General features: G+C 46.0%; 1 protein-coding gene across 4 annotated transcripts in view; it reads left to right on the top strand.

The window, feature by feature from the left end:
- The window catches only part of LOC144938466 (epiplakin-like), a 228337-nt gene that overhangs the window by 160962 nt on the left and 43042 nt on the right, over positions 1 to 24333 (top strand). For 3 of the 4 annotated variants that reach the window (XM_078866306.1, XM_078866305.1, XM_078866307.1), the window contains exons 4-11: positions 4256 to 4333; positions 5516 to 5608; positions 15175 to 15341; positions 15732 to 15847; positions 17810 to 17910; positions 20248 to 20367; positions 21657 to 21752; positions 23016 to 23143. In XM_078866306.1, the coding sequence (XP_078722432.1) occupies positions 4256 to 4333; positions 5516 to 5608; positions 15175 to 15341; positions 15732 to 15847; positions 17810 to 17910; positions 20248 to 20367; positions 21657 to 21752; positions 23016 to 23143 (899 nt within the window). Of the gene's footprint in view, positions 1 to 4255; positions 4334 to 5515; positions 5609 to 15174; positions 15342 to 15731; positions 15848 to 17809; positions 17911 to 20247; positions 20368 to 20427; positions 20471 to 21656; positions 21753 to 23015; positions 23144 to 24333 lie in introns of those variants that run through there. The other variant, XM_078866308.1, reaches the window with a different exon arrangement.

Below are 24333 nucleotides of genomic sequence, written 5' to 3'. Positions count from 1 at the left end.
TTGATATTCCGGAAAAATAGCCGACAAGTGCGTCGCTAATACGGCTGTGATAGTGTGACTTTCCCAAAATCGTAAACCGCAGATAACGTTGACGCGCATCTCTAGACGAGCAGATTTACTGCGGCCTTAAATATACAGCTTTCAAAACAACGCCCGGGGTGTACCTGCTTGGTACAGTATGATCGCTTGTTTTTTATAAAGGCAAATGGATTACAAGAATAATCCGTTGCCAAGGTTGAAATATTTACTACAGCGATACGGCGTGGGCGTGATCATATTACAATGCGCCTGATAACGAATTGCACCATTTGAGTCATTTGTGCAGTTTATACACTGAGGTCTTGTAGTTAACACACCCATGCACGTGACTTTGGTCCATGGCTCGCCGGTTGTGTTGATGGTCACGGTTCAACTCAAGAGCTCCCTCGAGGCTGAATGCCACGTCGGGCCCCTTTAGTCGTGAGGGATAAAAAATCAGGCCCCATTGTGAAGGTGTTCTGTGCGCCCTGGAGATGTGAGTAAAATCCCTCTGCTTGGGGCGGAGCGTCTTTCCCAGGGGTTTGCCAGGCGGTGTTGCGAAGTTACCTCTGCCAGCAGGAGTCTCTGTGTGGCGTTTTGATCAGGGCGGTGAGGCCACAGTAGGGAAGAGGGAGGGAGAAACGTGGGTCCCGGGGGATACGGGGTGGAGGCGGCGGGTGAAAAGGTCCTGAGGGAGAGGGGGATGCGCCAACACAAGGGGCGCGCAGGTGATGAGGGGGGGCAGAGGAAGCAGGGAGGGTGCCGTCTAGAAGCAAGAAGGGCAGAGGTAAAGGAGGCAAAAGCGAGGGGGTCAAGATAGGCCGGGAGGGGCGGGGGGGGAGCCGCCCCAGCACCGCGATGCCCGACGCCAGTCCCAGCTCTCTTCCTTGTCCACATCCGACTCCGGTATCCGAGAGTCGGCGGTGACGAAAGATTTTTAAGGTCCCTTTCTCCCTCTAAATGTGTGACGGAGGCAAGGGTGTGGCAGGGGGCGCTCCTCGCTCGACGCTGCAGAGGGGATGGGGGAGGTCGGGGCGGAGAGGGGGGACCACCGACACTTTCGTACCCCCGAGATGCTGGGATTTGTCTCTTTAGCGGTTGTGGTTCTCAGACTTGGTATGTGGAAGGGTGTAGTCTGGGCAGGCTTTTTCCCCGTACCACAAGGGTCTTCTGGGGAGGGGCGGGAGATCCAGGGAAGATGCGTTGGGGGTCTTGGCGCTGTCCCAGTACACAAGCGGGCCATGGGAGCTTGATCCCCAGGGGCCTCCCCATCCTCACACCACGGCAGGGGAAGGGGCGGAGGCCCCAATCCGTCCTCAGGCTGCTCCGGTACCCGGATCCTGGGAGACGTATTCCAATCTCCCCCGTGCCTGGGAGACCACCTGCCACTCCTGTCCACTAGGGCCACTGCTTTCGAGGAGGATGTGTGCTTCCTTGACAGCCCGTGTCGAAATGGGGGATATCGTGAGCGGTATTGAGGGCCAGGGTGTGGGGAGGTAGAAGATCGGGTGAAATGCGGAGGAAGAAGGGCCGCTGAGGGCTTCCCCCTGCAGGCGGATTCCAGCGGGCCCCGGGCCCCGAGTGGCTGGTTGTGGTCCCTCCCGATCCTCAGCCTGCTCGAAGAATGCGTCCAAGCAGGCCCAGCCCACCAGGTCCCCATGCAAGGGTAGGAGAAGGTTCCTCCTCTTGGCATCCATCAGGGTGAGGCCCGATGCCATGAGTGTCCGCTTCCCCCCCACGAGAGTTGCCCCCGTCCTTGGCTGCCCTCAGCACCTCCACGGCACCGTGATGTCACGTGAAGGTGATTAGAACAGGTCGAGGTCTCGCATTATTGGTCTCCATGGAGTCTCCCCACCCGGTAAGCCTGCACAACCTCCTGATCGGCAGATAGCTCGAAGGGTCCGAGCTTGCTAGGGCCTTCGGTAGGTGTCTGCGCCTTGCTCTTCAATGGTGGCTAGAAGCGCGTTGGTCGCCATCTTCTGCTTCTCGACCCTCCCTCCAATTTAGTTAATTCTTTCCTCCAGGCCGCGGACTATGTTGGTGTTTTCTTCCACCCTCTCCAGCAGTGTTTGCAGCATCTCCCTCAGGGCCTTCCCCCAGGGCGTCCGGTCTGATCTTGACTCGTGACTCCGGCGGGGATGAGGCCTTGGCCTTCTTGCCAGCAGCTCTAGCCTCCGTTTAATTTGGAAGGGCTGCTGCATCGGGAGCTGCTCTCACCTAACCACGAGGCGGGCGTTGGTGCGTAGCCTAGGCCCGAGTCTCAAGGAGCTTGAAGGTGGACCTTTCACTGTCCCGGGGGGTTTTGTCTTCTAACAGCCTTCTAAAAGATCAGAGGGAAAAATAAAACATTACTAGGCAAAGAAAACTTTCAATCTGAGGAGATTATGGGTTGAGACGAGTTAGTAAGGGGTAAGAGTGATCCATACGGCGCTGCCTACTCAGTCATAACGTCACCGGAAGTCACACTCGCGACAATTTAATACTCAAAAGTAATGTTTCAATTCAATAAAATAACATTCATGGTATATGATTAAATTGTGTGTAAATGCAAATATGTAAAATTACTCTCAATTTACATATAATCATACATATTAAAAAAATGTGTCAACGTGACATTTCACTTGTGTTACATATTTTATGATAATGCTACAAATATTGAGCGGTCTGAAAATTCATTGCAAAAAACTACAGGATTACAATCTTTTCAAGTGATAAACTTCATTCTCCTGAGTCCCAAAGATGGATCATCATGTTATAGTTGGGTTGCCACATGCAGCATTTCTGGGAAATGTGTAAGCCTTCACAGGCGATTTAAAAGTCACAGTTTCTTTGTAAGTTGCGTGATAATATATCACTCAACATCATGCGTTTGCATGTAATTGTCTCTTCTTACTATTGCACTTGAGAGAGAGAGTTATCTTTGAATGTTATTATCTTTATTTTGCTAACATTCATCTTACCATGGCCAATCTGATCTTCTGCCTTCTCTGGTATGTAATCCTAAATATTTAAAAGGAGCCGACACTATCTCAACTTTTATCCTCTGACAAATGTCCTATTAATAATACCGTGTCACGCGAGCACAGTACTGTGCATATCTTGAGATTTATTTTTTCACTTCTGCGGAAAACGTTTTGAAGTGGCAACCCCGTGGCCACGGTCTCGCACTCCTCACTCCGCTCGCGTCCTCCTGGGACATTCACGCCGTGTCCGAGGGCGGAGGGGGGGGGGGCCGGGAGTCACGTGAGGTGAGCCCGCGAGCAGCGAGGGACCAGGCCAGGCAGATAGCAACGAACCTCTCCTTAACATTGGCTCGCCAGAACCCTGTCTAAAGTGTGTGCCATTGCCATACCACGTTGGCATGGTTTTACATAGTAAATGCGTTGCTGGCAGGGCCAACCCGAGTGTGGGGGGCAATTTTTCCCAGGTCTCACATAAAAGAGTGCCCCACAACCGTCTTGATTTATTTTTTGCTGTGGAAGTAGGTATGTAGGTATGTATGTTGAACACTCTTTCGCACCGTGCATAAGCGACCGCGCTTATCGGAGGTGTGGGGGGGGGGGATGGACAACAAATGAAACACATACAAAAATGAATAAGGTGGCCTCACACGGAACCTTAGGTAGCCCTGATGGCTGGTACCAACTTCTGGTGAATATTGCCATAACATTGTCTCTTCAGTTGTTTCTGGCCCAGAGTTGTGGGTAGTGCTGTCAGTTGGGGTTCCAGTCGCGGTAAAAGAGCTGCATTCGATTACAGGTGCAGATATATTGCGAAGACGAAGTGAATGTAAGTTTAATGAACTTACTCTACAACAATTTACCACGGACTTGAAAAGAGTGTTGGGAGGGCCCTGAACACTGTGTGTGTGTGTGTTTCGCTCACCGTGTGGAGGGGTGGCGAAGTGATTGGCACGCTGCGCTATAAACCCATCCACCCGAGTTCAATTCCTGCTCACAGCCAAAACCGGTCACGATTATCTGAACCGGTCTTGGGCCTCCCCTAAGTTGACTCAGCCTCAAATGTGCACCTGGTACGATGTGTAAATATCGCCACTCGGGAGGCAAAGGCGGCCGGGCGTGGTTGCTGGCCACCCGCCCCCTCGTGTGCCGTGCCGGCCTTCATAGGTGCTCGCTGACAGCACTTGCCCCAACAGTCTGTGAATGAGGCTATGCGGGGGGGGGGGGGGGGGTCGTCGTGGTTTGTCTGATTGTGCTGCACGTGCTGTGTGTTGCAGCCCAGGGAGAGAGGCAGCATGCTGGTGCACAAGATGCAGAACATCAAGATCGCCCTGGACTTCATGCAAAGACGCCAAGTGAGCCGCGCCGACCTGGACACTTTGCACGGCAGAGGCTGCTGCCCGTTAAGCTCATGTGCAAGAACTTGTGGCTGTCGCTATCCGACGAGTTGATCGGTCCAATTGTGTGCCATATGGGGGAATACTGCACGCGTACCTGTTGAAAGGATACGGGTTTGGCAGAGGGAGGAGCAACAGAGCTCGGCACATTTAAACAGTCAAAAGATGGACAACAAAGTGGTGTCCTTGCACACATACGTGTGTGACCTTTGCATGTGTGTAGAAAGTAGTGCTTGTGTATATTGTGTGTGTACAATGTACGGTGAATGTATGTATATGTTGGAGAGTGGTAGTGTCCGTGGTTAGAACGCTGCGCTACAAACCCAGTGACCCGAGTTAAATTCCGGCTTGCCGTCATCGATGAATGCATGAACGGGTTCTGGGTCTCGCCGAGGTTAACTCAGCCTCCGTGGTGCATTGTGTAAACATCATTACTGGGGAGATAAAGGTGGCCGGGCATGGTTCTGGCCACTCACCCCAACGTATGTTGTGCCTGCCTTCATAGGTGCTCGCTAACAGCACTTGCCCCAACAGTCTGTTCATGCTACATTGAAAATATTTGTCTTTGCACGTATATGGTGTATAGTGCGGTGTATCTTGTTATTAATTGTAATATTTAGTTATTATGATTGCATGTCTTTGAAATGTCTTATGTTGTAATTACGTTACATTTTAATGTTATGAAAATGTAGCGTCTTTCAACTATTTACTTATTTGCAGTATGTCAGATGCCCCCCGCATAATCGGAAAGACTCTCTGCCCAGTTAGTGTGGCTCTGAGAGGTTTCAATGTATTTGCAGATAGAGCTGGGCGGAAGGAGCGTTGATCCAATCCCCATCCCAGCATGAGCCTCAATTGATCAATGAATGTCTATAAATGTGGCCTGTGATGTATGCATGCATGTTGCACTTCTTTTGCACCGTACGTAGCCAACCACGCTTATCGGAGGTGCAGAGGTGTGCAGAGTTAATTACCATTACAAATTAATCGAGTAAGGCAATGCAGATACACATGATCAATTAACCGCATCTCGTGTAATTTAGATACCGGAAATAACAAATGACATTTGTAACGAAATTACATTTTTTAACTACGTATAATTTAGATACTGGCCATAACTGCTGTGACATCATCCCGCAGATCAAGCTGGTGAACATCCGTAGCGATGACATCGCAGAGGGAAACCCCAAGCTCACCCTGGGGCTCATCTGGACCATCATCCTTCACTTCCAGGTCAGAGGGCAACACGCGTGCTGCAGGTGTTTTATTTTGTTAGCTTCACATTCATTCGCCCAGTGAAGCCTTGCCGTGTGCCAATGCTCTGTGTCAGTAGGGTTCTGTGAATCATAATGAAGGTTTTTGGGGTAGATCGCGTAAATGTAACTGTGTTGTTAACCCACCGCCACCCAGAAGAACCAATCAGTGAGGTTTGTCACGTGAACAAAGTGTGTCATTTAGCAGCTACGTCAGCACATCGGTGTGATGGAGAGTAAATCCACAACATTCACAGTTTGAGTACGACGTTTCTCTGGTGATTACAACAATTGATTTTATTTTATACCTACGTGACTTTACCGAAAGAACCAAAGAGTATGGATCCCTGCAGTCACGAAAACTTAAAATCTATATTGATTACAACAAAGTTTCAGGCGATTTTGCCAGAATTGTTTTGTTGACGTGTCTCTGCTCAGTGCGGGTTGGTGAAGGTGGGGAGCATCGAAGTGGGGCCAAATAAGTAGGGGACTCCTCTACTTACGCTCGTTCGACTAAAACATTTCAGAGACGCGAAAAAACCTGTCCGTATGTCCAGTTGCCCATTCGGACCGAGAGTCGTAAGTTCAACTGCCGCGCAGTAGATGGCGGTGGTGGCGTCTACATCTGCAGAACATGAGGAACCAGCGGCATCTACATCTACAGGACTTTTAAAGCCATTCCCTGTGCTTAGTGTACATGCCGCAGAACATGTTTGGAATTGACAGGAGTAAAGTTGGACTTACGAACAGACCTCTGGAACTTTACTCGTTCATAGGTAGAGGAGTCAGTGTACAGCATCTGCTGCACTGCCCTCTGCTGGACACTGAATGCATAAACAGTAAAGGATTTGTGACTCCATATGAATTCAATCATATTTAAGCTCATCGGCCCATGAGCAATCTGAGCCAATGATATAGGCCAGAGCACCCTGTTCATAAAGCGGTAACTAATTGTATTGACAGTAATTTCTCATTTAACGTACAAGATGCGTTCCTGAAAAGTACCGCGTTAAGCGAGGAATTATTTACGTACATTGCAGGGCATGAATAAATAAATAACACTATGCACATTTTAATCATATCTGCACTATAATGTCAGCCTGCAGTTTTCCCATTGCGAGGCAACAGAACTGAGATGAGGGTACGCCGCCACGCACCGTATCATTCCGCGCGTGCACCCAGAGTTCCCATCCCGCTTGGCTCAAAAAAGTAGTTCGTCAGAACCACGTTATAGTGAATAACGCGTTGTATGAAGACACGTTAAGCATGGGCTTGCCGTATCCAAACGCATAACATACCTGGGATTTTATTTGAAACTGCATTGCTTTTCTTATTCAGTACATCTTGAGCAAGAGGGAAAAAAACGGAGTGAATTCTTAATTTGCAGTTGCATGCTCGTTGCAAAGCACAGCTCCAAGCAGTAAACTAATCCCCCTTCTCAATTTTCCACTGCCATTCCATGCCTGCTTGTCAGGCATGGAATGGCAGTTATTGGGCCCAATTTAAACAAACATTATTGAAACCTTTCTACACAGCTTAATTTTCCAACTATATGGCCTGAACAAAGAGTTGACCTGAAATGCACACATTGCCTGCAATGGGAATAACACTCCTTTCATTGGAAGTGCAACTCGAGCATTGAGTCCAAAGGGCATGGTGGCGAGATGTTAACTACCTCACCAGGTATGCAGGAGGTCACGGGTTCGATCCCGACCCTGGCATCTGTATATTTTGAGTTTAAATGTTTGCCCTGTGGTGGAGTAGATTTATCTCCAGGTCCTCCGGGTTTCCCCTCCACATTTATAAACGTACATTTCGAGTATTTGGCTGCTATAATGTCCCACATGATGAGCCACTTCCGTTGAGCTATCATTTGTGGCAAGGTCGCTTCTGAAAAATAGCTACATTAGTGGGCCCTACCTGGTGAAAAAAAAAAGTTGTAATAGTAAATAGTCCGCCAGTTCGGTATCCCCGCTCGGCAGTTCAAACGTGGGGCGAGATTTTTACATTCCGCACCTATGTCTACCCGGATGTATAAATAGGTATGGCACAGTTAATTGATCTGCAGTTTGCGTGTGGTGGAGTAGAGTGTGGATAGCTCCACATCTTCTAGGACATCTGGTCAGCATGGAAGAGTAGGCCAAATACCCTTTAGAGATGGTGCTCTCTCGTGCTGGCGAGTCGAAGCTCTTTCGCCACAGTGGTGTGAGCAAGAAATTGCAGGGCTGCACCTTGAACCTTTATTTAAAACTCCATTCAAACTGTCTTGTAATGGATTACACATTCAATCAGAAGTGTTAGAATTAATTGGTGGTTCTCTTACTGGCTCAGCGGTTATAATTGAGCGAGTGAAATATTCACACTTGGAGGCATTTTGCCTGTCTCACTTTGGTCCGTTGTGAAGCATGGGCAGTGTTCTCCATTGCAAGGCCCGCGGCCCACTGGCAGCCCTTGGTGGCCTTTAGTGCAGCTCCTGAAGTGCGGCCTCCGACAATACACACAACACGTGACAACACCCTCCCATCATCATAATCATCGTGCTGCTGTGAAACCCCAATGGTTTCAAATGTCTCGTCCCTGAAAATTAGTGAAGAACACAGAGCTGGGGTGTTGGGGCTGGTCGTCCTGTTATCACGACTAAAGTGGTGTCCAGGCGGCAGCCTTTTCTGGCTGGTCTGGTGTGATCGTTCTTGCTGAATCGGTGCCGAGGAGAGAAAAGACAGCCGTTTGTTTAAGAATGAGGGCACTGTGCAGCTTGGAGACTGAGTCAGCGCCGCTGACATTTCTGGGTTAAAATGTAGGCAGCCTCCCACCAGCCCACCCTCCACCCACCCGTCCCCCCTACTGTGATGAAACCCAATGCAATCTGGATGATATTGCATTGGCAGCGGCACTCATAACAAAATCTCAAGACATTCGTCAATAACACTGTGGCAATGCAACTATGGACCATATATGACAAACCACTACATTATGCGCTCCATCAACGGAGGAATAGAAAAACTACACGAACTCTCTGCTGAAGCCCTGTCGCGGCTAGCAGACCACAACCTTGGCATTCGGCTCCTGAATGAATATATTGCCATATTCAAGAAGAGAAAAAAAACCTGCTGAAAGGAAAACATAAATAGGTGACATTTCAGACAATGGCCCTTCTTCATAGTGGACAGATCCTCTTCACTTACTACTATAATGAGCCAAGAATGTCTGTGTGTCCTGCGCGTGACGTCACTCCACGTGGGCCAACCCCCCTCATTAATATTAATTAGTGGGTGACGTCACTCCACATGGAGGGGGCGAGGCGCCTCCTCCCCCCTCCTCAGCGTCAACTTACAACCCTCACTACAAAGGCAGAACCCTCACGTCACGCGATGCCTGTAACGCTGTTGAGACATCGAAGTAAAAAGGACGTCATGATGAACAAGGGATTATAACCTTTAAATTAAAAAGATCTGTGTCACCGCGGCCTTACAAATTGTACACGAATGGATGCAATGAATATGACGTCGCGCTCTGCTTTTCGCTTGCAAGTTTCAGATTTACTGCAATACACCCGTCCTTGGATGGGCAAAAGGCAAGTAGTCAAATAACTATCTGAGCCATTGTCCTGTGAAACATTTCCAATGAAAATGTTATTTATTTTAGGGCAGTGTTATTGCAGTTCGTGGTGCTATCTTCTATAGCCACCACTTAGGACAATTTTTTTTCGTTGTCATTGTCAGCGCTCACGCGGCATTTCATAATCGGCCTCGTGTTGTTGGCAAATTCCTCTTGGAACTTGCAGAGAAGCAGGCATCCTGTAGGAACTGGATGGACGCCCTCACAAATTGAGGACCCCCTCCCCTCCTCCTCCAAACTCCGTCACTTTTCTTCTCTGCAACCGGCCTGCGGCTGCAATTAAATTATCATGATTCCCTGCCGATAGCAGGAGTTGCAGAAGAACATTTAATTGCCTCTTGACCAATAGCACATTTGGAATACGTTTTGGGTGGCAAGGTCTGAAACAACTTGTGCAATTCAATAAGCACACAGTGTGCACTTCGACAATAAACTTGTCAAACAAATGTTTGGCACCAGGTGCCCACGCCAAATCGACCCAGAGGAGGCCCCGTTAGGTGTTGGGCTGACCTCAGCACAGCTTTCGCTCAAATATGGCGTGCGCTCTGCTTTATAGCAATTGAAAGCTTGCGTATCGCCAGCCAAAGAGCCGTACAAAATGATTAATGTCAGAGCACTGTGCGTGCGGCTTGAAGAATGTAGTTGAATGCACTGTACGCCGTTTGCTTTCAGAAAATGTTCAGATAAAATGTGAGGCGTGGGGACATTTCGGAACGCATTAAACCAGGTAATATATTACAGATAGGAATGTAATGAATGTATACATACTTGTGCCGCCCACTGCCCTGCACAGATTGCACATGTTGTTTTCTCTTTAGTTAAGTTAGTTAATTCTCCGCACTGCAAGCAACTCCATTCAAAACTGCAAACACATGCTGCATGCAATAAGTCCCCGATTTTTAAAGTCAAATGACATGTTTATAAGAGGCATATTCAGCAACGTTTTCCCACACTTTCAATTCAGCTTTTATATATATGATAAATAAAAAAACATCACGTCTTAATAATCACACTCAGCAAGGAAAATAAAATCTTGCAAAGACGAGTATATTTGCAATCACGGGTCAATGTCGCATATCCGACCGTCACGTATCCACCCTGACCAAATGAACCACCAACATTTCCCGCACCTCTGATTAGCACGGTTAGCTACATATGGTGCAAAAGAAGTTCAACGTACATTGGGTACGCACAGGTGTTTAGTCGCATTGTGTAACTGTAATTTTCTGCGACAAAAAAACTCAAAACAGAGTTTTGTTATTTGCGTTTGTGCACCACTGCCAATGCCACATGTTCCATAGATGTTCAAACCGTTGTATGCATCTACGTTGAACTTCTTTTGCACTGTACGTAGCTGACTGTGCTTATCGGAGGTGCGGGGGAAGGACAACACACTTAAACACAAAAGCAGCCGACTATTTCACGAAGAGCAATGCATTGTTAGCCCTACACAAGTTCACTTCTAAAGTAATGTAAAGAAATATTTAAAGCAGTTGCAATTTATTTATCGATTCTAAGGATATCACATTTGCAATCTCTTTACATATCCGCCTCTACGTTACTTCAGTCCCGGGCGAGTCGGATACTTGAAGTTGTACTGTCCTAGTAGAAGACGCAGCATTTTTAAAGGCGAAGAGAGTGTTTTTTTTTGGAGACCACATTCCGTACAATATCTTTTGACAGTTGTGTATATATCCACAGACATGAATCATATACAAGAGCATATCATTATGTGCCAGTTGTCAGCCCGAATCCAACTTTTGTTTAAAAAAATAACAAAGAAATAACAAACCATCCCTGTTGTCTCAAGTCACCCCACGAAGAGCGATAGACACAAACCTAAACACATTCGTCAATTACACCGTTGTGGCCTTAGAAGTAACAGTATATAGACGACGTTTTGGGAACGGTCCTTCTACATAGCACAAAGAAGAGTCGTTGCCTGAAACATCACCTATTATTTTTCCTTTTTTAGGTCACAGTGCTATTGACGAACGTGTCGATTTTGTTCACGAAAAACAAAAAAAATTGTCGTTCGTGCTTGTGCATCGCTGCCAACGCAGCATGGCCAAATGATTTGGCCATGCGTAAATCTGTTCGCTGTGAAGAACATTCGACTGGGCCGGGCGCGGACAACTTTAAGTGCTCCTATAAAAGAAACCCATGTTCTTGTTGAATGATCTTTGAGAAAGGTAGCAACCCCCCCCCCCCACACATTCCTGGGAGTTGGGACAAAGAGATCCACATCTTTCATGTGCGCGGTTTAAAGTCTCATCACGAGTAAATTATAATTTATTTTTTACTCGTGATGAGACTTTTAACACCGCTTGCCCAAGACCGAGTCAAACGTTCGGACATTTGTGTATCCCAGTACTGTCTTCTACTTCCCGAGTGCCGAAAATGTGAAAACTGTTTCACGTCCACAAGAGTAAAATGATCAAGGGCACGCTTGCAAAAGTCTGTAACGCGTCTGGAGCGAGCGGACCGTCCGATGGCTGATGTCAGTCTCAACCACCTTCTAGGACGGTCGTTACACGGTGTTTCGACAAAGCCCCGCACGCAGACATGCACCAACCGGGTACCGACATCTCTCACGGCACCTGCTAACTAACATTGGATCTAGTTTCCTCTGCTGCTGCTCCTTCTCGATATCATTGTCAAAACGAATTGTGTGGTGTTGCCGTCATTTCGGATCAATAGCGCAGGAAGACCGATATTATCATTAACGCACACGTCACCGACAGGGTTTAACGGACGCATTAGCGCGCCATCGCCGAGGGAGTGCTGACAGAGCCGAGCCTGTAACAATATACCGTGGCGTTTGCCACTGTATGGCTTTGCCGTGGTTGAATTTCTCCAGCCAACGCCCCTGTTCGTACGTTGATCTCAACAGCGGTGCCGTTGAGCCCCCTAGTGGTGAAAACAAAGACTCGTTTCAGTCAAACTATTTGGCGATTGCTGCTGCTGCTGCAATGGTGCTTCAACTACAATTTCACATTCGGGTGTTCAAGCCCAGACAACCGCGTGAGGAGCAGCGGAGTGCATCGCTGTTGATGTCTCCTTCGTGTTTGTGGTCGTTGCAAGTTGACGTCGATGATACGTGTTTTGTGTTCGCGAGATACCCGCACTCCGCACGGGAGAGGCCCTCTGTGTTCAGTTGTGGAGGAGCCTTGGTCCCAGGGTCTCACTGACGCATTGTCGAAAAAATAAGAATAGTTTTACTATCAGAGCGTGTTTGTTTGCATGTTCACCACAAGTACGTGTGGTTAATGCGAACATGATTCCTTGCAAAAAAAGTTTATATTTGGTGTTTAAACATCTTAATACCTACTTGATTTGGAGCTTTCGTGACTGCAGGAATTACTCTTTGGTTCTTTCGGTAAAATCACGTAGAAATAATGTTTTTATTAAATAATGGCATACGACGTTTCGATTGCAACACAAGCAATCATCAGGTACAAATGAAAGAAAATTTAACCAAGTAAACTTATAAATATAATGCAATACAACACAGAGAGTTGGCTAACATAACAGTCAACACCCTACCTGGTTGATTATCTTAATACCTGTTTTATTGCCAGAAAAGATAAAACCTATCTTTCTTTTTTCATACTTTGGTTCCTGCAAAAATAAGGTCCCATTTTGACGCCTTGTTGTTTGGCCCTGAACAAGGCCATTTGGCGTGACGTTCAAGTTCAAGTTCATTTATTAGGTAGAGCCCTGTGAGCCATTCGGCTCTTGAATTGGGTGCAACCGCAACAAACAACAAACAAAAACATGAACAATAAAACATCTTAAAGTGAATATGTGACTAAGTGCAAACAGAAGTGTGTCGCTGCTCTGGAGACCGGGAGATCGATGATCGATGTTCGATCGCTGTGTCGATGGCATTTGTCGCGATATCTCACTTCACAGAGCGGGCCGCGTGAAGGCTGCCATCCAATATCAGGAAGCTGCTGGAGCTATGCACTTTAAAATCTAGATTGAAAACACATTTATTTAGAACTACTTTTTGTGTTTACGTTTGTTGTCCTTCCCCCCACACCTCCTATTAACACGGTTGGCTACGTACGGGGCAAAATAAGTTCAATGTACATACATGAGCATCAACCGCACGGAAAATAAGACTTGTTTTAAAATAAGTTATGGCTGGGAATCTGTCGCACTGATGTTTGTATATGCCACCGTGTCTATTCCCTTCTGACTACAACGTTATGTTCAATGTAATTTCAGTTTTATTTATGAGGTATAACCCTGTGAGCCATGCAGCTCTTGACTCGGGTGCAACCGCAACAAAACAAAAACATGAACCAGAAAACATCTTAAAGTGACTAACCGCAACAGAAAAATCCTGGAAAAAACATCAAAGTCTTCCAGAAAAAAACACCGTATTTCAACGCTGTGTGCAAAAATCCAAGTGGGATGCAAGTCAAACAATAACAAACCATAAGACAATGTAGATTAAAGTTATCAGGCTAACTCTGTACTACAACAAACAAACATGGCTAAACCAAAACGTTTTCAAAATCAGTGAAATAAAGCTATAAAAACAATGTAACAGTGATCATTAGACGTGAGAGTCAAACGTTAGTACTGATGTTTCTATATGCCACGAAGATTTATTGTTGTTTGTTTGTGCTTGTGCACCACCGCGTCTATTCCCTTCGGACCACCACGTTATGTTCAATGCAATCAGACGTGAGAGTCAAACGTTCGTGTTCCAGATGGCTGGATGCCACATGGTGAAAGGACTCCGATTGCACTGAGAGAAATGCGTGCTCGCAGATGTGAATTTTACTTTAATTTAAATTGTTGAGCACTGCAATATTACAGGGATTGCGCCAATCTCGCTCACAATTACCGTCGTAAATTATCGGCAAGATTCGAAGCTCTCTTACCATGCACACGAGCAGCGTGTCGAAAGTGAATGGGTCACAAAGGACATGCTGCAGACAGACAGAAACAAACAAAACAACATTACAACGCCTGCGTTTGTGATTTCAGGGAATGAGGTCAGGCAGAAGGGATGCGACTCGACATTTAAGGCTTTAACACATTAATGCAACTTCAGGGGATCATCGCCATCAGTACCACGAGCACCCATGACCATTTAGTACAGCAGTGGCATAGGACGACAAGGTTTCGGCGCGACTGAATTTTTAAGTCCGTTTGATGAAGCGTCACTGCTCCGCAGAGCACACAAGCACACGTAGTCATGCGACCTCTCCTGCGATTGGAGGTTGCCACCCCGAATGTCCACGAGGGGGCGCAGCAAATCTGTATCCACGTTCCAACAACGATTGCACGATCATAGCCTCTTGCGTCGTCTCCTTGAGAGTGCCTGCAGTCTTTTGCACAGAACCCACCGCTTTTGGCAGCTTGTGGAAGTCATGAGGATTCCCTCCTCCACGTAAGTGTGAGGCTTACCACCTGTGGGGGGTTTGACCGAGGTCATCCGCGATTTGGCATTTTTTTTTCGGGTGGCGGGAATTGATTTATTCTGAGTTCTGGTTACCGTCATTGTATTGAACTTCAATACAAGAAGCTTGATAGACCTCGTGCGGACTGCTATTTTTATTTAACCAGCCAAGGCCCACTGAGCTATATGGCTATTTTTCAGAAGCAACCTGGCCACAAAATGATAGCCCAATGAACTGGCTTATCACGTGGAAACTCATTCTAAATGTGGAGGGAAAAACCGGAGGACCCAGAGAAAAATCCACGCGACCATGGAGAGAGACACGCAAAATTAAAATATCCAGTCGTCAGGGTCGAGATCAAATCCACGACCTCCTGCATACCAGGCGAGGCAGTTAACATCTCACCACCGGGGTGCCCTTGTGTGTCTGAGTTTGGTCGACCGCGAGAGAGACGTGGCGACCCTAACGCGTTGACCGCGTGCGTATGTGTGCGCGCGCCTGCGTGCAGGTGTCTGACATCCAGGTGGGGGAGCAGCACCGGGACCTGGGCGCGAAGGAGCGCCTCCTGCTGTGGGTGCGTCGCGTTGTGCAGGAGTACCCAGACTTGCGCTGCGACAACTTCACGACTTCGTGGCGCGACGGCAGACTCTTCAACGCCATCATCCACCGCCACCGGTGACGGAGCACGTGCTGCCCCCTCCCCCATACCCGATGGCTTTTTTTTCCCATTGGACGGTTTTTCAATGCCTGCGCCAGTTTGTTTTTCCACCGCGGGAAAGCTGCAATGAATGAGTCAAGGTGTGTGTAGTTGACGCGGTGATGCCGTGTCCTCGCGGTGCGCTGACTGATGTCACACGGAATTCGCGCATCGCGTTAGCTCTGCCCCTGGTGGTCCTGCTCGGCCTCGAGTGAGATTCGCCTGTCTTGCGAGGCCAGCGTGTCACACTTTGGTTCAAGCTTGGCACAGCAATTAAGCCAGTTGAAAACCACTCGTGGAAAAATGGTGCGATGAGTGTGTCCGTGTGGTACGTTAGGTGAACAGTGCGTGCTGTTGTTTTCCTGCAGACCCGACCTCCTGGACATGAAGAAGGTCTACCAGCAGAACAATCAGCAGAACCTGGAGCAGGCCTTCAGCCTGGCCGAGCAGAACCTGCGAGTCCCACGCCTGCTTGACACCGAAGGTGAGCACGACTCAAACTACGAAACTATTTTTTACTTTGACCAGGTGAGACCCACTGAGCTATATAGCTCTTTTTCAGAAGTGACCTGGCCACAAATGATAGCTCAATGAAGCGGCTCATCACGTGGACATTTATAGCAGCCTAACACTCGAAATGCGCGTCTCCAAATGTAGAGGGAAGAACCGGAGGACCCGGAGTAAAATCCACACGATCACGGGGAGAACATACAAACTTATAATATACAGGCGTCAGGGTCTTGATCGAACCTACGACGACCTCCTGTATACCAGGCGAGGTAGTTAATATGTCGCCATCCTTGGCACAATCTGGACATTGCACGGGGGGGCTGTGGCACCACCCGCCAGCAGCTCGTTCGCCATTTGTTGCGGAGGTTCGCAGTTCGACTCTGGCAGGCCGCCCACGTTGACAATGCGGGCGAATGGACCATAAATACACGCCATCTGCTGCAAGAGCGGACGTTACAAATGCCGTGACTTCATTTGAAATGAGTAGGCCATTTGTGTGCCCGCGTCAACAATTGCCAAATTCTGAAGTAATACCCGTAGATTGATCAGTTGGGATGACGACATTCCATTGGTTGCCCCGGATTAGCCGACTAAGACTCACATTCATGCCAGTGCCTGGTCACCTTCTGCCACACGGGGGCATCTGCCACTAGGTGTGTCCTTGGAACGTTTCAGTTGAGATGCGATGGAAGACACTTTGAGATGCTAAAGCATTTAAGCAAGCCGCACTTAAATCCAAAATATTATTAATGTTATTCTTATAAGAACATGTTACTGGCTGTACCCTTTGCAGAATTAACTTTTGAGACTCATGTGGAATTTATTGATGTCAATGTTGCTTTATTATTGTTGCTATCATTGGCACATTGCCATGCCTAGGATTCAGGTTACAATTGGGAAAATAACCGTGATTATTGGAAATACTGGAATAGTTTACCCCAAAAAATATTGCTGGGCCACTTTATTTGAGTGCTTCTGAGCTCAAATAAAGTCTGCCTGAAAGGACGACCGCTTGTATGGATGTAATATGCAGGCAATTGCGTGATTGATCTTTTTTTAATACCACATGGGCTTTTCTAAACCAGGCTGTGCACTGTAACAGACAACAGACTGAGATAATTTGTGCTTTCCACGACAGACCATTTTTTTTGTTGAAATAAGGTCCCTCTTAAAAAGGAGTCATTGATATAGAAAATATCTAAATGTTAATGGGACGTATAAAAAAAATAACCTCGAAAAAGATGTATAGTGTACGTTTAGACGAATTTATAAATGCAAAAGAATATGAATGTATTCCTTAACTGTATTTTCTAACTTATTATTTTATTAAATCTGCTTTGAACAATGAAATTAACTCTGCAAAATTAATGTAAATTCATCGTCATCGTCAGCCATGATGAATGAGGCCTCTTTAAGCTGCTTCCATCTCCCAAGGTCCAGCGATGTAACGATCCAGAATCAGAATATGTATTTATTTTGGAGGAATCCGATGAGCTATTAAGCTCTTTCACAGATGTCCAGTGGGCGGCGGGTCAGAACGTTCCAACAACAAAAAATTACTTAAACACGTTAAGTCTTTGAAAGGTAAATGAAACTAAACTATTTTTATTTCACCAGGTAAAGCCCACTGAGCTACTGGTTTATTTTTAAAAAGCGACCTGGCCACAAATGATAGCTCAGCAAGCTGATTTCCGCGCAGGACGTCTTCTCGGACGCGCTCCATCTCCTGGCTGCCACTCCATCACTATTCACGACTGTCGGACAATCATCTCTTCGAGCGACGTGTCCCGCAAATTAAAACAATGTTTTAAATATGCTGGAAAACTTTACGTAACATTTGAAACTGTATTATGTAACATTTGAAAATGCTGTGTTTGTTTTCCTACAAGTTTAAAGTTTAGTCATTGTACTCGCCCCTCCCCCCCACCCCACACAGATGTCGATGTGAAATCTCCTGAAGAGAAGTCGGTGGTGACATACGTGGCCGCCCTTTACGAGGCCTTCCCGAAGATCCCAGCGGATGGCATCACGATCTACGTGAGTTGCAGTGAAAGGTCAAGTGTGGCGATGGTTTCTTTGCAATTTTGGGGAAAATTGTGGGAAAATTCGCCCCACTTAAAAACAGTGGGCTTGTAAATAACTTTATATATTTAAAATACTGGGGGCAGCCAGAGGTGAAGACGTTTTCGATACAGGCCTTGCATTTTTCCTTTGTGTGGATGGTAAGTAGCATGTGGAAATCTTACGTGTAATGACCGGCTAGCAGACTGTGACTCCGTAGTCTCGTTAAAAAAGTTTGCACTCTCTGCCTTGCTCATCTATTAGAACCATTGTGAGCTTGTTCAAAATCGTGGACTCAGCAGAAACGTTGTCCTGCGAACTGAGGTGAGGCTTATCAGCATAGGGTTGTAACAAGAGACTGGGGCTGAACGATTCATCGATTTCAAATCGAAATCGCAATTTGAAACAATGCGATTAGCAAATCGCAAAGGCTGAGATTTTTTGCGATTTGAAAAGTCCTATTACTTTCTTATTGGAATTGTTTTATTTTTTATTATTATAACTTTATTTATTTAACTTAACAATTGTTCCATGTTTGAGTGTTCTATTTCAATTAAAACATTTTAATAGATACATATTGGAAGCAATTCATATATTTTAAGTTCTCATCCTTTGCATTAGAATATATAGAGCAGTTCCTATTTTGATGGCATCATGCGATAATGCTTCATCACATGTTTTAAATCTATTACACGGTGAGTATTGAACTGATGCTTGACTTTTAAAAAATGTAATCGCAAATCAAATCGCAATCGCAATATCTGTCAGAAAAATCTTAATTAGATATTTTCCCCCAAATCGTTCAGCCCTACAAGAGACCCTTTCAAGCCGCCACATGTCACCGCAGGAAGGTGCTCACTGGGATGACTTGGAATTTTAGTTAAATGTGGCCATAAACAATGCTGCTTTGTGCAATTTTTTCATGACAAGTTTTTTTTTAATCAAACCTTCCCCCCCCCCACCCCCCCCCCATATCAAGATTGTGTTGTGTAAATTGGCTGGGTGGTTCAGAGGTTAGAGTGCTTAGCCAGCGCCACAGAAATGCTGGAATCGAATCTGTGTTTCAGCCACCGGTGGTTAAACCAGATGCACAAATGTTGTGAGTTGATGCCCTCGTCTTGATGAAACCAATGCCCAGGAAACCATCTTGCCCAATTTGTTTTTTGCACTTACTGTGGCTTAAATGCATTCTGTTGATGAAGCGTACTGGTTAGACTATCTTGGGACAATCTCATAACAACGTGTATAGGAGAGTGTGATTCACGTGTAAAAAAATATCAAGGATTCTCTAAAGTCCTGTAAAAAGAGCTTACTTTCTCTGGCGTGCGGAATGCTCTACTCAACTAAAGACCCCAATGGATTCCTCAACATGACACTATTATCACAATTGGAATATATTTGGAGAAAAATGTGGATCATATTTAATATATATATCTTGAAGTAGTTGTCTGGCATCACGTTTGAGGATCATTCTCTGAAACAGGGTGGTGCACTGCTAGCTGCAATTCTCCAAATGGAAATGTATTCATCTCACATCTTGCGGCCACCTAGTGTACGCAGAAGGTCGTGGGTTTGATCCCAGACCCTGATGATGCCTGTTGTATATTTGAAGTTTCCGTGTTTCTCTCTCCTCGTGGTGGTTGTGTGGATTTTGCTGCGGATCCTCCGCTTTTTCCCTCCTCATTCAGAAACATGCATTTCTATTATTTGGATGCTATTATAAATTCCCATGCGGTGAAGATGATAAGCCACTTCAGTGAGCTGTCACGTGTGGCCAGGTCAACTCTGAAAAATAACTCACAGCTCCAGTGGGCTTTACCTCCTAAATAAAATAGTTCAGTTTAGTGTTATCTTGTCTTTTCGTATATAGATTTATAATGCGCCTTAGTCCAAGGTGCTTTACAATAATGATACAATTGAACATTATTTGATGGTGGTTACAATAAAGAGTGGGGTCATTAAAAGTGTTGGTTTAGTCATGGTCACAGTAAGGAGGACAAGTGGGAGTGGTTAGATAGGGGTAGTGGTTTGGTTTGTTGTCCTTCCCCCACACCTCCGATTAGCCGCAGTTGGCTACTTACAGTGCGAAATAAGTTCAACATTCATACATACACATAGAGGGGTAGTGATAGGGGTTAAGGGGGTCGTAGCTGGGCTGGGGCAGCGAGTATCAGTAGGATAGGCAAGGGATAAGAGAAGGGGTTTAATTTAGGAACGGAAGCAGGTTAGTGAAACACACACTGTTGACAAACACAGGTGACGACACGTGGTCTCTGCCTCAATGACGGAATTGTACGCCCTGTGGCCCTGCAGGAGGTCGACAAGAAATGGAAGGAATACGAAACCAAGATCAGCTTCCTGCTCTCCTGGATCAAGGAGAAGATGCAGAAAGTGGAGAGCCAGGGCAGCACCATGAGCCAAGAGGAGCTCAAGGTGACGTGTGATGAGGTCGCACTGATTACGCACAAAGTGCACGCCACAATTGATGCAGAAAGTGGAGAGCCAGGGCAGCACCATGAGCCAAGAGGAGCTCAAGGTGACGTGTGATGAGGTCGCACTGATTACGCACAAAGTGCACGCCACAATTGAACCGCTTTACGTTGCCGATCTCGTCGAGGGGCATAAACTACCACGCAGAAGAAACAAAACTTTGAAATCTTCTTGGTTCTTTCGGTAAAGTCACGTAGAAGGGAAATAATAAAATAATAAAAATTAAACATAATAAAATAATTCTCACGACGTTTCGAACAGGTCTGTCGAAAAGACAGCGTCTGAATTCAGACGCTGTCTTTCCGACAGACCTGTTCTTCACCTGAGGACGGCTGCTTGCGTTGTGGCCGAAATGTCGTGAGAATTATTTTATTATGTTTTATTCTTTTTTATTTTATTATTTCCCTTCTACGTGACTTTACTGAAAGAACCAAGAAGATGAATCCCTGCAGTCACGAAAGCTTTAAATCGAAAACTTTTAAACTTGTATTAGCGCATCGTGTAGAGCTCGTCGAGAGGAATAGATTGCCGTGTCGTTCGCCTTCAACAGACATAAAATGACGTCGCAACGTAGTTTATGCGAGAGCCGGGAGGCTTATGGGACCCCGGTGTCCTACCGTGAGGTTCAAATGCCTAATATCATTCGTGTGAGAATCGATTGTTTTCATCCGTGCATGTTGTACCTAAGTAGTTCACATGACCCCTGAAGACAGGAGAGGTGACGGAGTGCATCTCAATATAATGATACAAATTTTTTTTAATTTAATCAAGTAGCTCCCCTTGGATTGTGACACGAAGTTGACCAACAATGACGCGTCTAACGGATAAGAAAAATGTGCAGCGGATTGTGGTGCTTTTTTTACGAATTGTGACTCGCACGCTTTAAAACAACCCGCTGAAAGCAATGATTCAAAGTGAAAGAGTTGGCCAAATATCCCAATATCGGAATCATAATCTTTTCTTCATCCTCTAGAAATCCGATGAGCTATGAAGCTCTTTTTCAAAGATGTCCAGGTGGACATATAGGATCACAGAGCTTGGGAAATTGTTGGCGCCGGTTGTGGCTGCCTTCCCGCGCCTGAACACAAAACTGCGCGCGCTAAAAACCCCGATGCATTTTGAGATGCAAATTTGCTTCAGCTACTCTACGTACAGGTATAAAAACATTAAGCAGCAAACCTATCGCAGACATGAGGTTCACGATTGTTGCTGTTGCCTGCTGTGTTTCCCAGGATTTCCAGATTCTGTTGCTGCAGCTGAAGGAGAAAGACATTCCTGGCAGAGACGGGGAAAAAGCCAGCATCGAGAAACTTTACAAGGCATTTCAGGTGCAGTAGCGCCTTATACATGCATGGTGCACCAGCATCTCAGTCAACGTTTTAGTCTGGGTACTCTCACGGGTATTAACGTTCATTAATGGTACTCTTTGGTTCTTTCGGTAAAGTCACGTAGGTTTAAAATAGAAAAAAATCACGACGTTTCGATTGCAACACAAGCAATCATCATCAGGTGGGAAAACCACAGCAAGAAAATGTTTTGCTGAAGTGGGAGAGAGGCAGTGGTAAGAGGTTATATTGGTAAGAGGGGGGAGGGGGAAGGGGGGGAGAAGGGGGAGGGGAGCGTTGCGTGGACGCTAGGAGAGGGACGTGAACCTCTTACCACGGCCTATCTCCCACTTCAGCAAAAAATGTTCTTGCTGTGGTTTTCCCACCTGATGATGATTGCTTGTGTTGCAATGGAAACGTCGTGATTTAATTTATTTTATTTTTCTACCTACGTGACTTTACCGAAAGAACCAAAGAGTATGGATACCTGCAGTCGCGAAAACTTCAAATCTAGATTGTTCATTCGTGGTGTTTGCTAAACCTCCAAATAGAAGGCCACAGAGCTTAGGCTGACTTCCTTCCCACTTGTCTGTGAATTCCCGCGCCTCTGTGCCAAAACTGTGCGCGTTACGCATTCTACAGCGTTAAAGCTACATACAAATAAAACGCTATTATTAAAATGGGAGGTTACATAGGTGTAGATGAAAGTAAAATAATTATGTGATTTTTATAGATGGCAGTTCTTGTGCAAGATGTATATTTCTTTACTCAATGAAATAGTTGCAATAAAAAATCAGCTGGAGTTGATTTTTGAAAGTTGTTTTATTACAGCCTTTGTTCAATATAAACCAGGACTGCTGTTTATCCAACAGTTTCTCATTCCAACTTATTTTTTACATTGTCCAATTTGCATTGGTCATGTGTTGTTACCTTGCTGATCGCGTCAAGGAGCATAAACCATCACACAGCGGCTTTTGGCTGGCCATCGGACAAAGACGGTCACTGCATCGCTTGCTATCAGACACGCTTCTGCGGCCATCTAGAACGCTCTTCCTTACGATATTAAGAAGCCACTGGGAGCTACGCACTTTTAAATCATCTAGATTGAAAACCCATTTCTTCAGAATTGATTTTTTGCGTTTAGTTTGTGTTCCCCCCCCGCCGCGCACCTCCGATGAGCACGGTTGCGTTCGTACGGCGCGGAAGAAGCTCAACATACGTACGTACATACACACATACACGTTGACCCTCCGATCTGTGTTTCAGGTTTGGATCAATTTTGGTCGGATAAAGGTGGCCCCTGGTCAGTCCCCGGCAGATGTGGAAAAGGAACTGGGGAAGTTGGTCAAGGTCATCCAAGCGGGGGAGATGAAGGCTCAGCAGGAAGCCTCCAGGTAGACACACACTCATTTAACCAGAGCCCTTTGGACTCCAGATCACACAAAGCATGTCCCCTGCACAGACCTTTGCCAGTCCACTGGTGGATGAGGGTTTCCCACACCCTACACCACTGTGGGTTTTTTTTTCTCGTCACGGTGGCAAGATGTTAACCACCTCGCCTGGTATACAGGAGGTCGTGAGTTCGATCCCGATCCTAACGCCTGTATATTTGGAGTTTGCATGTTCTCCCCGTGGTTGTGTGAATTTTTTCTCCGGGTCCTCCGATTTTTCCCTCCACGTTTAGAAACATGCGTTTAGAGGACTCTATGTAGCTGCTATAAATGTCCACGTGATAAGCCACTTCGTTGAGCTATCATTTGTGGCCCGGTCACTGCTGAAAAAGAGCTACATAGCTCAGTGGACCTTACCCTGGCAAAATGAAAAAAAAATAGTTTACGTTTTTTTTGGCCACACTTGTTGCGCGCGGAAGTACAGTACAGCAGAGTATGGGTGCTGCACTAACCCTCTGCTGCCCACCAAGAATCTCCGCATCCTTTAGCAACCTGCTGTGCATGGTGGTCACCCATCCAAGCATTGTCCATGCTCAAATCTGCTTAGCTTCCGAGATAATGCGTACTGATCTAGTATGAGTAAAGCACATTTCGATGACAATCTACTTTTAATAATAAGAATATTTTTGTATTAGTTTGAAGTTTTGTTATTGACATGCAGGTCAGAAATTTTATACAAGTAATGTTAAATACATAACGCTAACATGATGCAGCCATCTGGAACGTTTTTCCGTCCTATATTAGGAAGCTACTGAAGCTATATACTTAAAACTAAATTGAAAACTAATTTCTTTAGAACTGCTTTTTGTGTTTAGTTTGTTGTCCTACCCATGCACCTCTGATTATCATGGTTGGCTACGTATGTTGTGGAAGAACTTCAACATACATATAAATATGGGTTTCTGTGGGTCTCTATGGTTGTATATCAGTCTCTGGATTTCTATGGTTCTTTATGGGTCTTTTCCGATCTTAGGAAGCCACTGGAGTTATACACTTTTAAATCTAAATTGAAAACTCATGTCTTCAGAACTGCTTATTGTGTATAGTTTATTGTCCTTTCCCCACACCTCCGGTTAGCACGGTTGGCTACTTACAGTGCTAAAAGATGTTCAACATACATACATACGTATGTG

The sequence above is a fragment of the Lampetra fluviatilis genome, chromosome 22 (genome assembly GCF_964198595.1).
Source record: "Lampetra fluviatilis chromosome 22, kcLamFluv1.1, whole genome shotgun sequence".
Taxonomy (NCBI): domain Eukaryota; kingdom Metazoa; phylum Chordata; class Hyperoartia; order Petromyzontiformes; family Petromyzontidae; genus Lampetra; species Lampetra fluviatilis.
Note: the sequence above shows the minus strand (reverse complement) of the source record. Positions and strands in the feature narration are given on the sequence as shown.